At 42.0% G+C, this 17,026-nt stretch overlaps 1 protein-coding gene across 2 annotated transcripts in view; it reads left to right on the top strand.

Moving 5' to 3' along the window:
- Nucleotides 1–15,193, top strand: part of BLVRA (biliverdin reductase A) — a 75,204-nt gene extending 60,011 nt beyond the window's left edge. The window contains exons 3-8 of one of the 2 annotated variants that reach the window (XM_083859200.1): nt 4,953–5,080; nt 6,657–6,776; nt 7,408–7,505; nt 8,928–9,035; nt 9,423–9,594; nt 14,350–15,193. In XM_083859200.1, the coding sequence (XP_083715326.1) occupies nt 4,953–5,080; nt 6,657–6,776; nt 7,408–7,505; nt 8,928–9,035; nt 9,423–9,594; nt 14,350–14,623 (900 nt within the window). In that variant the 3' untranslated portion in view covers nt 14,624–15,193. The remainder of the gene's footprint in view (nt 1–4,952; nt 5,081–6,656; nt 6,777–7,407; nt 7,506–8,927; nt 9,036–9,422; nt 9,595–14,349) is intronic. The other variant, XM_083859201.1, reaches the window with a different exon arrangement.
- The last annotated feature ends 1,833 nt before the right edge of the window (nt 15,194–17,026 follow it).

Raw genomic sequence — 17,026 nt, 5'->3', positions numbered from 1 at the left:
TACATATTTTGTCATGGAGTCTCTTTAGTGGTCCCCGGTGGTCAGCACCCCCAAAGATGCACCTAACTGCCCAGTAAACTGCTAAAATTTGGCACAACTGGGGTGGTTGCTTTCCATACTTCTTCTTACAGCATGGGTATTATGTGGTTGCATAGGCCAGTGGTTTTTGAAGAGTAAGCACTGTGCTAACTCACCAGATGCAAACGATTTTCCATCTGGCAACAAGTCCAGCCGGGTTCTTTGTTAGGGGAAAAGATCAGACTGAATCCAATAGCCTGAAAGAGGCAAGACTTCCACAGCCCAGATCAATATTTAGGCTTAAAACATATTCCCAGTACATGCATGCAGGGCACACATACACACCATGTATATGTACATGTCCAGACACACAGATCACAGACAGAACACTCACAGAAACACAGACAGCACCAGCAGTCTCATCCTGCTTGCCTCTCTGAGCAGGGTGAAGGTCTGCTAGTGGAGGTGTGCACGTATGTCCATATGGACAAGGGGGATCCCTCCAGCAGCCAGGCTCAGACACTCATGGTTCAACTGCTGAGTATGCAAAAGTGAACTACTCTTCACACAGTATTTTCAGATTAAATAATTATCTGTGAGGTTTCTGCTACCTTTTAAGATACATGTCGCACTTGAAGCTGTACACTTTAAAACTGATTGCTTCAGGAAAGCCTCCTGCATCAGTGTTATGCTATTACCTGTGACATTAAATACAAAATATTTTGATTTCTGATGTGAGTCATTCATATTTGTGGGAACAAGAGTTTGAAAACTGCAGGAAAAATGCAGGAGGCTTACTGAAATTCTTCATATATCATGGGAGAAGGTGCTTGTACTCATTCTGTAATGTCTAGACATGCCATGAGAAATTTTATTGAAGGGGAGATAATTCCTAAGTTCTGCCTTTTAGCTTGCTTCTGCACTGTTCTACATGGCCTTAGTGAGGTTGCACAAAACAGAGGTAAGCCTCAGTTCCCTCAGGGTTATCTCAGTGTGTGTTTGAGATGTAGGGTCCCACTTGTGATTGAGCTGGGGAGGAACACTCTTGTTGGGTGACGGTTTTCTTTGTACTTACTCCATTGTTTGTTTTGCTGCTAAATATTCCTGCTTTGCTGCTAAATTTTGCAAGAATATTTGGGTTTGTTTGTTAATTGCTACAGGATACCCTAGATCTAATACAGAAAATATGCAGCAGAAGCACAGAAAGCTCAAGAGCAGATGAGTGATGGTACAATGATATATTGGTGTAGAATAAATAATCCTCTTCAGCTATTTGCCTCTCAGTTCTTTCTCTGTGTCATGCAGAGCTCATCTCCCTTGGTAAGAGGAGCCACTTGTGCTGGCTGTCAGTGAGGAAGGGCTCCCACAGCAGTCGGTGGCAGCCACCATCCCCTTGTCCCCATTCAGAGGTGACCTGTGGCAAGCCTGGCAGGGCTGCCTGCAACCCGGTCAGGGTGGGTGCTGCTGTGATGTGGGAGACATGACATTCCTTAGTCACAGCATGTGAGCATGAAACACATCTCCTAATCTTCTCATCAGCTCACTTTGCTTTTGTACAACTAATTAGGAAAAGGTGGAGAAAATGCTTTTGGACACTGGCCAATATCCTGTGGTATCACCTATAGTATGGCTTTTTTTCAGTATGATAGGAACCAAAGTTCAGCAGCCTTCAAAATGCCTCTGAAATCTGTTTTGTTAAAGCTTTAACAGAGATCACTGATTTTAAGAAAAAGGCATGAAAGGCAGGCAGGGAAGTTTGTGATTTGGGTTTCCTACTTCGTAGTTTTTGTACTTGAAAGATTATTGTAGCTGTTATCCTCTTGTAAATGTTTGAAAGAAGAAGTAATTTTTTTATATATTCACCCAGACTCTCAGATGAGAATTCTCTGTTCTGCTCTTACCTGGTTTGTAACAGTTCTGAAAAACACCTAATTTATTTTTTTTCCCTGAGCAGCTGCAGATTTTGGTGTGTGAGCAAAATGAGGGTAATAAAAAGCCACAGCAGGGATGCAAACATAGCAGTTTTTCTCTTAGCTACGTGCATAAGCAGAGGTCCAGGAACATACATTTAGTAGCTGTCTCTTTGGGTGTATTAGCCACTGAACCCTTGACCTGGACCAAATGGCTGGTTGCTATGGCAACAGGTTGCACAGTAACAGGTTTTGTTCTTAGGTTGAAATCATCTTGCTTCTTTTAAATGTTAGTTTTGATGAGATCAAAAGATGTTCATCAGAAGAAACTAGGAAATTATTTTTTCAAAGGAGAGGCAAAAATGTTGATGTTCAGCTACCTGGGCATTTGCAGAAAGTAGTTCTTGGAAACAACGTGACTGTAGGAGGTTCAGGGAAATTTGTTTGCTGTATGACTCCAACTCCCAATCCTGCTGAAGGCAATGGGAAAATATTAACAGCTTAACACTCTTCTATCCTTGAAAATTTCTGAACTTAAAGTAAGCTCCTGATGAGCTCTTTTCATGCTGGACTTGTGAGAGACTGGAAAGATTGATATCTCAAGATATTATGGGCTGCATGTGTGTGGCGAAGGGGCAGGTCAGGCGAGGCAGTGCCCTCCTCTGTACACCCCCACCCCAGAGCCTGTATCCCAGCCTGGCAGTGGCTGCCAGTCCCTGGCACACTGGAGGCAATGCTCCATGGCTGCCTCTGGAGCCCCTAGCTCAGCTCCTGAGTGGCCAAATGACTGGAAGTTCCACTTGGGGGAAGGGTCCAGGAAGGCCAAGGGGTATTTAAGGCCGAACACAAGGCAGTAAGATGTCTTGACTATACCTCCTCTTGGAATTTCTGTCGGTACACTGCTGGAACCTAGGAGCTGGTAGCTCTTATTTGTTTTTTTCTATATCTTCTCTGTTTTTCTTTCTTTCTTGCTCTCTCTTCTTCTAATTACCTCTTCTTGGATTTTTGAATAACTTAGAGTTTGCAAAGTTGAATGGGCCAAGTTAATGCTTTTAAAAGTGTTTTCTGTTGATTGAATGTTGCACTAAATCTGCCAAATTTCTCAGATTTTCTAGGGTTCCTAGTAAAATATTTTTTGGTATTTTGACCTCTTGAGAATATCTTCTTGCTATTTCTCCTGTGCATCTAACTCAGAGTACATGAACAACCATAAGCCCTTCTAAAAGTCTTGTTGATCTAGGTTGTTTGGAGCCTTACAATACTAAAAATGTTCTTGCTGTGACAGTGGTCAAATGCTGTGGCAAGGGCATGGGAAGTTGAAAGATTGCCAGCCGTGGGGGCAGTCAGAACTCAGCATGGCCCTGGTGCCACTGCGTGGGGTTTGGATTGGGTGGCCTTCTGGGGCTCCTTCCAGCTGAGGTCATTCTGCAAGTCTGTCTCTTTTTCTCTTCGGCCATAGAGAAAAGGAAATATGATGGAGAGCCCGGACCAGAACTCTGCCTGTGGGTGGTACTGAAAAGGAGTTTTGTGGCTGTGTTGCCCTCCTTTCCCCCCCACTCTCTCTCAGCCCTACACACTTCTCTTCCCTGGTGAATAGTGTCACCATGCCATACCTCAAATACTTGGTAATAAAATGTCACGGTAATTCCCCTAGAGAACTCTTTGATGTATCACTAATTTCTTTTCTTACACTAAACATGCTGCTCTGTGTTTTACCTTTGTATCTTTTTGGCATATATAAAGTGAGTGGCATTCAGCACCTAGGCAGGAGCTTAAAGGAAAACAAAATACGCGGCATGTGATTGGAGAGGGGATCTCTTTTTCCTTTGTGCCAGCAGCTGTCAGCCTCTTGCATTGCCAGAACAGTCACTTACGGCTTTGCTGCTGCTCTGTGATCCAGTCAGACAAGAGGCACAAGGAGGAGTTAAGTGGGGTTGTCCACTTACCCATCTCAGTCTCAGAAATATGTGAAGGGCTGCAGCCAAGTAGTGTAAGCAGTCTAAAGAGTTCACTCAAGTGAAGGGATTGGCAGTGGCAGGAAGAAGACTGAAACAGAAGAAACAGAGATTGAAGGGATGCTTTAATGAGATGGAAGGAACAAATAACAAAAAGGGTCTGATCTGACCTGACTCATTTTAGGCCATTTTCCTGTAAATCTTCAATTAATTTACAAAATGTTGCTAGTCCTTGGTGCTGGAACAGTGCAGGTTTGAAAGGTTTCATCAGTTGCCAAGTTCTTCCACAGATCAACAGCAAATCATAAAACCTACAGAAGAATTTATTGCCAGAGGCCCAGCAACACAGTGAGTGCAATACCTGTATCACCCTCCATATTATGCAGTAGTGTCAGCAATTGCATTTGGGAGATGTAAATCTTAAAGACATGCCTGCTTGTCATTAAAGAGATGGCAGAGCTTTCTTTGTGCATGGAAATGTCAAGCAAGCATCTTGATCAAATTAGATGGTTGGTTACAGCCTGACATTGTAGGATGTGCTGGTGGTTACATTGGGGAATGGAAAGATGCTCTTTGCTTCCTGTCCCAAAGTATTCCAGCTATGCTGCTGAGCACTGGGACTGTCTGTGTGGCACCGTGTTGCAGACGCTCAGGAAGTCAGCAGGGTTTATATAAAGCTCTGCTGGGATTGGAGAACCTTTTGGCTCCTTTCCAGCTTGGAAGTGGCGATATAAATAGAAGAATGTCTCACTTTTGAAGTCTGCTTTCTATTCACAGAAAGGAAGAACTTTGCTGGAGCTGTGATTTAATAGCTGTTAAGTACAAATCTCAAGATCAGTCCTGTGACAGGCTGAACTGCTTGATCTCCTTTCAATGGGATATGAGTGAGCTCAGTAGCCTATAGCATCACATCTTTGTTAGCTGGTTGCTGACACCTGAATAAGGTTTGGTGCTATGAAAGCAGGTTTCAAGAGTATCCATGCTCCCACCTTTCCTCCCAGTTGTGCTTGTCCCTGTTAGAAGAAAAAACAATGTTGCCTTTTTTTTTTTTTTTCTTTCTTTTGGACAGATTAGCAAAATGTTTGGGACAGTGGTGGTTGGAGTTGGAATTGCTGGCTTAGCACGAATCCGAGACTTGATGAATCCGATGCCTTCCAGCCCTTCTGAGCACCTGAAACTCTTTGGATTTGTATCCAGGTTAGAAGTTTCATCTTAGCATGTCTAATATGTACATTGCAATGTTATTTTCTTCTTTTTCAAGCCAAAAAGGGAAAGTTTGTGCAAATATGCCTGTTATTCTGAGTGGCAGCTCAGAAGTGAGCATAGAAAGCTTTGCAAGAGGGAACAAATAGGTTACCTTAGTGAGATATCTTTCAGAAATTACTAAAATAAAAACTGAGAGATGTTCTTTCTGTAGAATCTGTGCAATAAAAAGAAATTGTCTGTCTGGAATTTCCTGTAGATTTAAGGTAGTGCAGACAATAAGTACTCTAATGATCTAGTGTCTGAATGACACTTCTAGAAATGTTAAAAATAAAAAAAAAAATTACAGAGTTTAAAAAAGTTCTTTTGCAAAAACATGTTTTAATGCTCCCAATACTCCATAATAAAATTCTAGTATTTTTTAAAATCAGGTATTGAACCTGTAAATATCTAAAGAAAATCCCATGATTCACTACATGCAATAATACCTTCTTGCGCTTCTTAGAATTTTTCTCACTGACCTGGAACTGTGGAAATTTCGTGTGTACCTTCCTCTGAGCATTCCTGCTGGACTGTCTGACCCATTACAGTGGAGCATTAAAGTTTGAAATAGTTAGACAGTACTTTTATGGATCTCAGATTGTGAATGTGTTTTTCGAGCTGTATTTAAATCATGCAGGGTTGTTTGAGATGGAAGGGACTGATTAGCTCACCCACTTTATCTTCCTGCCAAATACACTTTTGGTTCTCTGGTGCCTCTGCCAGTGCTACAGGAACCTTGAAGAGCACTGAAGACAGAGTTTCCACCACTGTTCTTTTGAGAAACAATGCTGTTGAAATGCATGATTGACAGTAATCTTCCTTGGATCCCCATCACACGCAAACATCACCTGTCTTTGCTTTCAAGTCCTGCTTGTGGCCTGCTGTCCTGTCCTCTGTCACCTCTCCTAGCAGTGTCAAGGTGCCTGCTCCAGTTGGTAATAATGCAAAGGACTTTTGGAGGGAAAGTGGTTTTTTTGTTTTCAGTTGGAGCTGTGCTCAGCTTGCTGCCCAAGAGAGCTTTCCCCTTAGCACTAACATGCTGTGTGTTGCAAGGTGAGCCATCATAGCCAAGCATCTGCTTTGTCCCTCTCCTGCTTGTCTGTACTTGCAGTTGTGTGCAACCCCTTCCATCTCAAGTGCTCTTGTCCACACTGTCCAGGATGGTGGGGAGAAGTTCTCCCATAGAAGCACTGTCCTCTTTCAAGTCACTCTTTTACAGCATCTCTTTGTTAATAATACTTTTTAAAAACCAAAACGGACTTGACAGTTCAATAGCAGGCCAGTTTCTGGACTGATACCACCACCTGGACATTGATCCATTTTTTATTTTTTGGTTCTCTTCTCCATTCCACTTTTGTCTGTAAGAGCTCATGCTCTTCCTGGATAAGAAACTGGTTGTTATACTCTGGTTAAACTCAGTGAGATAGTGGTCCATGGGAACAATTTTTAAGTAGTGCTATACAACATGTGGTTGGGAAGAATGGACTGTGACAGTAATACTCTGGTTTTATTTATGCTAAATATGCAGGAGAAGTTTTGGCAATATTAATGAGGCTAAGCAGATTAGCCTGGAAGATGCTCTGAGAAACAAAGACATCCATGCAGCCTTCATCAGCACAGAGAACAGAACCCATGAAGAAACAATCAGGTATTTGGGGGGGTTTCCCCCCCCCCGCCCTTTTCCCCCTTTCCCCTGTATTTTAGAAGCACAGAGGAGCTGTGTAAAGCTGTTGCAGGAGTCCACATGAACACTGATGAAAGACTGCCAGACTAGAGGCCTGAAGTGAATGGTAGTGAGTTCCCTAGAGCACCAATAAGCCCTGGAAGAGAGTAGGATTTAACATGCATTAATTTCCCAAGTAATTCCATTTCCACACCTCTAGGCCTGTTTTTGATGGACAGGTAGCTTAAAACAGGATTTAAAGCCTTTCCTCACAGCTTATATTGTGGAAGGGTAGTTCAGTGCCCCACTCCAACTGCTGACATGTCTATAAGTCAGAAATTGCAGTGCTCAATGCTGTAGCATTTTTGCAACTTGATGCAGGTAAGTGAGGGAATTCTGTGGCAAAAGAAAAATTTAAACCCTGCTCCCCTGCTGTTTAAATGTGTGATGTAGACACCACACCATCCTTGCTAGGAAAGTTGCCATTTATTTCTGTTACTCCATGTTGTGCATCTCTCCATGTGAAGTGGCTGTGGGAATGAGAAGCAGCTTGCACTGTGGTGAGAGAGGATTAAGATAATATTATTTTTAATGGTTGATCTTTTATCCCTTTCAGAATGTTCTTAGAAGCTGGGAAACATGTCCTTGTTGAGTACCCTATGGCTTTGTCTGCTAAGGCAGCCCATGAGCTCTGGGAGATGGCCGAGGAGAAAGGTAACATGTTTGTTCTCAAGAATGTAAGCAGTATTATCTGTTGGGTAGCACCAAAGACACCAAACTCAGGGGCAATTCTCCAGCCTACTTTGTCATCACATGCAAGGGAGTATGACTGTCTCAGAGATGTGCCAGTCTAGGATGTAAGATTTGTGCCAGTAGGGGAATGAACACACAAATGTCAATGCTATGAGTAAGATATATTTTCCCTCACAAAAACTCTAGCCTCTATTTGTGACACTTAGAATGCAGTTAAAGAGGAAAACTTCTGTCACAGTGATAGTAAAGCACTTGATGAATGCAGCTATGGGACTTGTGCAGTTCTGTGTCCTCTCTCTCCCTGGACATGAAACTGCAGACAGCTCTCATAGCTTCTAGCATTTGTGATGTGCTCACCACACATAGCTGCTTATGCTACTGTAGGCCAGCAAGGCATCCCTGTCTGAAAGACAGCTTTTGTCTAAGGAAGGTATTTCCAGAAAGTGTGTGGTCCCATCCCATTGGTGCAAAGGGTCAGAAACTGGCAGTTCAGCTAGAACCTGTGGAGGTGAATGGGACAGCAAGGGAAAGAGCAGTGCTGGGCAGAAGCAGTGCAAATCATTTGGACAAGCTGCACTTTTTATACCACTGCTTCTTAAAGATCTCCTTTGTGACTGTTGTCCTGAAACACTGGAGGTGTAGGATTTCTGCTTTGCTGTTTCCCTGTACTAACACCAGTTACTGCCTTGTTGCTCACCAAATGGTTTCCCCTTGAGCAGATTTTATGCTTCTTTTCTTGAAGCAGCAGCAGTTACTGTCAGCAGCCCACAATGAAAATCTTCCAGATCTCCTGGAAATCTTCCAGAAAAACACATACTGGATGAGAGACACATTCAACTTGTATTGGATAACCTCTATTTCAAAGTAGCCCAATTAATTGCAGTGGAGGGAGGTAGTCCTTAACATATTGTTCCAATCTAGGTCTGAGCATTATGCTATTTTTTCCCCTTCCTTTTTCTTTCCTACTACCCTGGGAGGAAAAATGCAGAACAAGGAAATGTGAGGGGAAAGAGGCCAAGAATTAATCCATCCGTTACTCTGAAGACTCCTCTTTCAGCCTTAGCTGGGTACTGGGTTTCATTACAGAGTTTCTGTTAAAAATAGTGGCTACTGTTACTGTAGTCTTTGTATTTGTTGTCTTCTGAAAATCATTAACCCAGATTGAAGCTTCAGCACAGGGCCTGTGTTTCCATGTTTGATTTTCTTCCTGACATCACTTTGTGAGTCACTCAGGAGAATATTTCTGAGTGAGTTCCCACTGGTGCCTAGCGAAGCCTTTACTGTTTAGACATGACTTTGATTCACACAGAAAACTTTTACTTAATCTGTCCAGATTTTTTTTTTTTAATTTGGTTTTATTTTGGTTTTTTCTTTACTTTAAAGGTAAAGTACTCCATGTGGAGCACATTGAACTTCTTACTGAGGAGTACAAGCAGCTGAAAAAAGAGGTGGCTGGGAAAGACCTGGTGAAGGGAACATTGCATTTCACAGGTCAGTAGCTCTGAAGAAATCAAAGTCCATCTGGATTTGCTCCCCAGAGATGCCAGTGCTTCCAGGCTTCATTCAATCCTTTCACACCAGACTCTGTCTATAAACTGAGTAGAGACACAGGTACTGGTTCTGGATAATTCCCTTGTTGAATCCACATACACCCTCCTGTCTTCAACATGTCCTGGAAGGTTTGTTGTATATACACTTTGTGCAGCCCTCTCTGCTGTAGCTCAACAACTGATCCATTTTGACATTAAATGTGTTTTTTGACTTTCCTACTCAGTCCATCCACTGACCTTTCTGCACCCTAATCTTTAAGCCTGCAACAGTGCAGTTTCTTCATCCTTTCCTACGCAGAAGGCATTACTCTGTTTCCTATTCCACCAGGTAGTGTCCTCGATGAAAACAAATCAGGATTCCCAGCTTTCAGCGGAATTGCTCGTCTGACGTGGCTGATTGACCTCTTCGGAGACCTCACTGTTACTTCTGCCACCAGAGAGAAGCAGAAGGATAAGAATTATTCCAGAATGACTGTTCACTTTCAGACAACAAACAAGAAGTGAGTAATGTCTATGGCAACACGTGAGCCAGGCTCTTCATCATCTGCAGAACTTCCCAGGAGTTCTGTATCCTCTTCTCCTCTTGTGGAAACAGGATGAGTGGAGGCTGGCATGAAAGTGTACATGTCTTTAAAGGTGACTCTTATAATATTGAGTTTGATCTCCCTTTGTTATGCAGTGACAATTTCTTTCTTATCAACTAGGATATTATTAATAGCCTTGCTAAAATTTGTAACTATGAAGTAAGTCACCAGTATTTCATACTGTTGCTTGGCTACTCAGCTTGGTCCAGGGAGTGGTGGAAACTTTCAGGTTTGGTCATTCTGGACCGTCTGTGCAGAGTTCATGTCCTTTCAAATAAATTGAAGTTATTTGCAATGTCAGTTTAAAGCAACAATATATGATTTGAGAATTATCTGACATGAAAAGGTAGAGAGAAATTATCCAATGGTGATGGAACTCCTTGTTTCCTTTTTTTTATTTTTTGGTTGCAGATATGCTGATAGACCTCTTAAAAAGCTGAAACCTAACCCAGCATTTCAGATAAATGTTTAAAGTAGTAACCTGAAGGACTAGCTATTTGGGGAGTGAATAGTCAGGGCTCCTTTAACCTGGTAACTTCACCACAGGTCTGGTTAAGCATTTCATCAGCCACTCCTACAAACCCCATTGCATTTTATCATGAGATTATCATCTTGTTTTAGCAATCTTCCCCTCTCTTTAAATAAAACAGCATTTCCAGTTTCTTTTGAAATGCAGTTGTGAGAGGACAGAACTCTGTATACAAGCAAGCTCTGTTTACCCTCTTAGCAATTTGCTAGTAACATAAGTAGCTGTAAAGATCTAAATAGGGTGAGATTTTGAACTAATTCCAGCAGATGGAACTAGCGGATGGTTTAAACATTTCCCTGGCTGTCTTGTCTCCTGGGTAGTCCTTAGCTGCTATATATGATATTTGCTGGATACAGAACTGTTTCTGGATTACTATTTTTTTCTGCTCCTCAGCACTAACCTATATTTGCTTCTCTTGGCCACTACTATTTGTAAGGATCAGTGTTTTCTCACCATAAGTGTTTTAATAAGTTTGAGGACAGTCAGTTTTATGCCTCTGGGATAATTTAGGGTGGGTGGAAAATTACATAGCGTTCCTGTATTGTGTTCAGTGCTGGGGCCATATTTCCTGCTGACCTTCCCCCACTGACGTCAGTGGAGTTATTGCAGTAGAGAATTTGGCCCACTCTCTTGTCAAGTGAAGTTATGGCCCAGCAGTAATGGTGGTGGTGTTATGGATCTAATTTGCCCAACCTTTGTTTTGCTGAAGGATGGGAAAGGTCTGTACCTTTCATGAGAGCTATCCCATCCTTTTTTGAAAGACATGAATAGAGTAACCTTGAGAAATCAGGTTAATTCATCCTATTTTCTGCCTTGGGAAATAAAGCAGGTGCAGAATGCAGGAGCCTGTGTTCTGCTTGTTAAGCAGGGATTTGTGCAAAGGGTATAGTCTGTCTCCACTGCACAGCCCACCCTTGCTGCTCGTCTGGCTCTGAGTGGATTTTGGAGGTGTGTGTTAATGCCTGCACCCAGCTATTTGAGAGACGACCTCTGCCTCTGTTGTGTGTCCAGGACAGCTGAGCTGACAGCCTCTCTGTGGTACAACATTGAGCAATCCAGGAAAAGCCAAGCCTCTACTGACAGCATGTCTGATTTGGGACTGCAGCTCCTGTCCCAGGATTACAGAACTTGGATTCAGTAAATGTCAGAAATCAATTTTTAGTGCAAGCTGGAGAGATAATGATTTGGGCAGCATCTCTTTTGATGTTAACTAGGGATAGGGTCCAATTGTCTAATTCCCATCCAAGCTAAGGGAACCTCTCATTGATTTAATGATAAATTAAAAATATTGGCATTTTCATAGAGTTAAAAGGAAAATGTTTAAAAGAAATTGAAGACATTTTCTGAACATATTCTGACAAGAAACATTTGAAGTTATATTTCTATGGAGAGCTAAGCTTACGGAGTCTAATAAAACACCTTCAAATTGAACATTCATAGAAAATGATGTAATACATGCTTTCTGCAGAAATTGCTGCATAAAATTTTAAGCTGAGTGGACCCAGAATTCTTTCAAGCATGAAGCCAGCTTAATTCTTTTGGAGGTACAAAGAGTGTTTGCTTCATATTGGTTTATTGAGCTATTGCAGTCAAGCAAAGGCCACTCATTATTTGAGGAAAAAGGGAATCAGAAAAGCAAAAAGTCTTTTTCAGTATAGCCGAGAAAATGCTATCGGCTTACAATTTGGAAAGAGAAAATGGTCATAGAAAGTCAGGGTCTTTTCTTCACTGCAGACTGTTTCTTTTGCAAACAGTCAGTATAAAGGTGGTTTGTTAGTGCTCGATTAAATTTTCTTTTTCAACTACCCAAGATTTGTAAAACAGCTTTATTCAGATATCAAAAATGTTGGATTTGCTGCTTGTAAGTAACTCTACTAACACTTCTAATGTCTGTAGCTAGATAAAGCTTTGCTATAAATCTTTAATGAAAATGGGTAAATTGTCTATGAAAATGCTACAACTCTTCACAACTTTGACATAAAATACAAATCTGATTCTTAAGCTACAAAATGGCTTAAATAATGTGTGAACTTGCAACATACTTATCTTCATAGGAAAACAAGAGGCTTATTTCAGAGTGGAAGTCATTAATTAGAAGTTAATACATTTTTCTTACCAATCAAGTAGAATTAACCTCTCTTTGGGAAAATGACTAAAACTCCAATTGCAGAAGAAGATAAATCTATTAGTAAATCCAACATTTTCCTGCTCACTGATCTAAATCAGTCATTTTAATCACTTTGATTAAATTCTGCCTGCTCTGCATGTTTGTGCTTCTGGTTCAGTGGCTTCCCAAGCTAGAGCAGAAGGCATACACTTGAGCCTGATCACTGGTGTGCATCTGCTCTAGATCACCCCAGGGAGGTGATCCTGCACCAACAGGGCCTGTTTTGGATCATATTGAGACCTCCCTGCTCTTACATGATGGAGATCTTTGCCTGTGCCTGCCCAGTGGTTTCTTCATGCCTACCTACCTGAGATAAGCAGCTTTGAATAACAGTGGCCTGAACCCTCTGTGACTGTTTACTATCACAGGAATATAAGACCGGCTCTGTCAAGTCAGAGCAAAGCCCAGCTTGCTCAGCAGCCTGCCTCTGACCCAGATCAACAGCTTTTGCCTCAGAGAAGGAGGATGGGAACACAGAAAACACTGAGCAATATGGCCCCAAACACCCTTCTGGGTTGCAGTGGCATGTAGTCCCGGGATATCCTAAAATACATGGTGCCTTTGCATTTATTAGTCCTCTGAGAACTTTTTGGTGCATTCTTGCAGGAGTGATTTGGGTGTTTTTTCCCCGTCCGATTGTTTAGTTCTGTTCAATCAGGTTCATCTGGCCATGCTTAATTTGTAGGGGGAGTGGTGGGGATGTAGAAGTACAGGTGAGCAAAGAAGCATTGATATGATGATGTAAATATAGAAACTGAATCCTAGAGTGTAAAAGATGAGAGGTGCAGAACATTAAGCTGAGCACTCTGCGGAATGTGTTCAGGGCAGATTGACAAGGACTTTCTTTCCAGATCTAATGATAGTGAAGATTTAATGGGCAGTACTTGGAGACAGAATTTATTCTTCTGGGCTATTGATGCCTTCATAATTTGTGAGTGGCAGACTAAAGTGGGCCATAAAGGACTGTGGAAAGGCCATCAATAACCAAGTAAGAAAAATAATGTACATCCTCTAAACACAGGCAGTAGTGAGTGCTGATGAATGAGCTGCAGAAAGGCGTTGGTGTGGTTCAGGCAGTTGACAAAAGAGCAAGGAGGAAGCATCATGACTGTGGCTGGTGTTGAGGACCATTCCTCAAAGGTGTTGCAGAGTTGAGTCAAGGAATCTGTTAAGTGCCACAGCATGTCCATGGCTCCTTTCCCTTCAGCCAAGATGGGAAGTTGGGAAGGAAGGTGTGAGCTATGCAAGTCAATAGCCAATACTACCAGGCTTGGTTTGGAGGCCGTGCTATCATGTTGGCGTAAGACAGGACTCTGCTCTGATTAAGAAAGGCCTGCCCAAGAGTCTGTGTAGGTATAACTTCTAGGATCAGCACAGTGCTGCCAGTGATGAGAATGAAACCTTTTAAAAGTTCATAGAGTATGGACACTTGTGTCTGTGTCAGTGAATTTGTCCAGCTCATCCCAAAGCGGTGGGGTTCAGCTCACATACTAGCACCTGGGTCATCCTTATGTACCTGTGTGACTTAAATCTACTCTTGCTGGAGGAATGACTAGACATTGAGGGCCTTTTGAGTTTAGCTGTGACTGAATTATATACAAAAATTTATGGACATTTAACTGCACTTTTCATCCAAGTCCACAAACAAACAGCCCACAAGCTTCCCTCTTCCTTATGACGTGCCTTGATGTTGTTTGCTTCACTGTGTACATGGGGAAAACAAAGCTGGACAGAGCTTAGATGGTGTGCTGAAAGTCATGGCATGAAACAGTGGAAGAGTTAAGACTATTACCTACTGAACTCTATAACCACAAGGCATTTGGTCAGGACACATTGTCTAAATATGCAATGATTGATATTTAAAATGGTGGATTTATTAGAACATTTTCTGCAAATGCTAAGAAAAAACCCAGACAAATTAGAATTGTTGATTCAATTTCTTAATTAATACTTTTTCTCTGCTCCTTCACACTAGACCCTTGACTTGGATTGAAGAAAGGGGACCCGGGATGAGACGTGAAAAGAAAATCAACTTCTGTTTCACAAGTGGTTGCCTGGAGAGCTTCCCTGAAGCCCCAAGGTCTTCTGTGGGCCTTTTCATGCAGGATCAGAACCTCTTTGCCAAGAAACTGCTGGGCCAAGTCTCCAAGGAGGAACTGGCTGCTGAGAAATGGCGAATTTTGCGGTGTCTTGACCTTGCTGAGGTGATCCAACAGTACTGTGAAGAGCCAGAGAAAATCTATGCCTGAAACTGCTCTTAGGGAAGAAAGAATGTGGCAGACAGAAAAGCTGTATGGCTAGAACTCACTGTTGCCATCAAGCAGTTGCTATTTCTGTTTCATTACCTTCTTTTTTGGCTACTTGTGATTCCTGGGCTCTCAAGGTGTTCTGGGACAGTCTGGGTATACCCTGTGCCTTCTGGTTTGCACCAGACCAAAGCAATTCCTTTGCTCTGATGCATCCCTGTTTTTTCAACCTAGCAAAAACAAGCTTTCCTGGGATTCAGCTGGTAATATCCCTGACAGTAGATCCTGCAGGACCGTAAATACTACATATAATTTTCTCTCCCAAGGCTTGTCCCCCCATTCCAAATATCTGGAAATGACCATGTCTCAATAGTACTTATGTACTATTTTCTAGAATGAAGTTCCAGTTCAGTTTTCCACCTCTTTACTTGAAATACAAAACTCGTGCCACCAGAGTCTTGACTTTTTCTTCCAATTGCCCTGAATTGTTGTGTGTGTTTTCTCTAATTAGTAGTTCTGCCTGTTAGGTTGCGGGGCAGGGATGGGGTGAGTGTGATGGGGGCCTGTGTGTTTTTTGGGGTTTTTTGTGGGTGGCTGGTTTTCACACTGGAGGTCAACTTCCATCAAATTAAATCCGTATTGATATCAAACCAGAATAGAAGAAGAGTCTTGTCTCTTGACAGAGAAATCTTGATCTCATTCAGTTTCTTTGGTGACCTGTGCCAACACTGAAATCTTTTCCCAGCGGAGATTAGAAACATGCATTAACTAATGCATTGCCTCTCTGGTCTCTACAGAACCTAAATATTTTTGGGGTTGTACTGGAAGCAGCATATTTTTCTCCTTCATTTATGTTCTAATTCAGCATGGGAGTGGATCATAGCAAAAAATAATAAATATCTTGCATTTAAGAAAAGAAAATTACTAATGCACTCCTGGAAACAGAGAAATTCATTAGGAATAGTGATAAATTTAGGATAGTATTGTAGAAAACAGAGCAATTTGCAAATATATCCATGTGCTTATGTTGCAGTTCAACCCCAGTTGGAAATTATGCACCAGTCAGCTGCTTGCTTATTGTACCTCAGTGGGATGGGGGAGAGAATCAGAAAGGTAATAGTGAGAGGAAAAAAGGTGCATTGAGGTAATGACAGTTTAACAGATAAAGCAAAAGCTGCAGGTACAAGCAAAGCAAAACAGGGAATTCATTCACTGCTTCCCATGGACAGGCAGGTGCTCAGCCACTCCCAGGAAATTAGGGCTACATCACACACAACAGCTACTTGGGAAAACAAGCTCCATAACTTTGAATGCCCTCCCCTTCATCCTCCTTCCCCAGCTTTGTGTGCCGTATGGTTGGAATATTGCTTTGTGGTCAGCTGTCCTGGCTGGGTCCCCTCCCAAATTCTTGTGCACCCTCAGCCTACTCACTGGTGGGATGGGGTGAGAAGCAGGAAAGGCCTTGAGGCTGTGCAAACATGGCTTAGCAATAACTAAAACATCCCTATGTTATCAATACTGTTTTCAGCAAAATCCAAAACACAGCCCCGTACTAGCTACTCTGAATCAAATTAACTCTACCTCAGCCAAAACCAGCCCAAGTTATAGCATATGACACCTGTGGGAAGGGTCTTTAGCATTTTTACTGTAGTCACAGGATAGCATATGAAAACATTATCACTTCCCTAAGGAAGCATTTTAGTTTTAGAAGCCTAAGCACTGCACAACGTTATTAACAATTCCTCTGGTTGCCTTTTACTTTCTAATTACAGCATCTGTTGGTGCCATATTATTATAGAAGCAAACTTCAGTCTGTGCAATTGTTCCTTCAAACCTAAACAATCTTTTATTTTCTATTTTATCATTTGGGCAACTTTTTAATAAGGGAGCATATATGTTGTGAGTGCATACATAATTGCAGCCAGTCAATATTGACAGTTAAAAGTCTTCCTTTGGGTAAATGTTCATCAGGAGTTGGATAAAATTCAGTCTGCTGGAAACAAGAAAGAAAACTCTGTACTATTTTCTCCTAATCAGTTGGATTTTAGCAGTGACTGGAGCTTGATGTGTGAATGAATGCTGCATGTGGCATTTGTTTAAATCTATCCTATCTGTTAAAATCAGTGAAAATTCTCCTGTTGTCTTCGGTGCATTGAGACTCCTGAGTTGGCTTGTCCACTTAAATGGACACCTTACTGAGCATCCACTGTGGTGAACGTGGCATGGGCAGATCTCATGTTCTATGAGGGGGGAAAGTGGATTTTTGGCAAAATGCAAACAATCCATCTGGGATTAGAATGAATTTGAATCTTCTGTGTGTGTCTGCTTCTGTGTAAAGCCAGTGAAATGTCCTGTTCCTTGACAAACTCCTGATCTGTGAATGTGGGGTGAATGCCACTTGTTTAC

Source organism: Zosterops lateralis, assembly GCF_965231275.1.
Source record: "Zosterops lateralis genome assembly, chromosome: 1".
Lineage (NCBI taxonomy): Eukaryota > Metazoa > Chordata > Aves > Passeriformes > Zosteropidae > Zosterops > Zosterops lateralis.
This window is presented reverse-complemented; position numbering and strand designations above follow the sequence as displayed.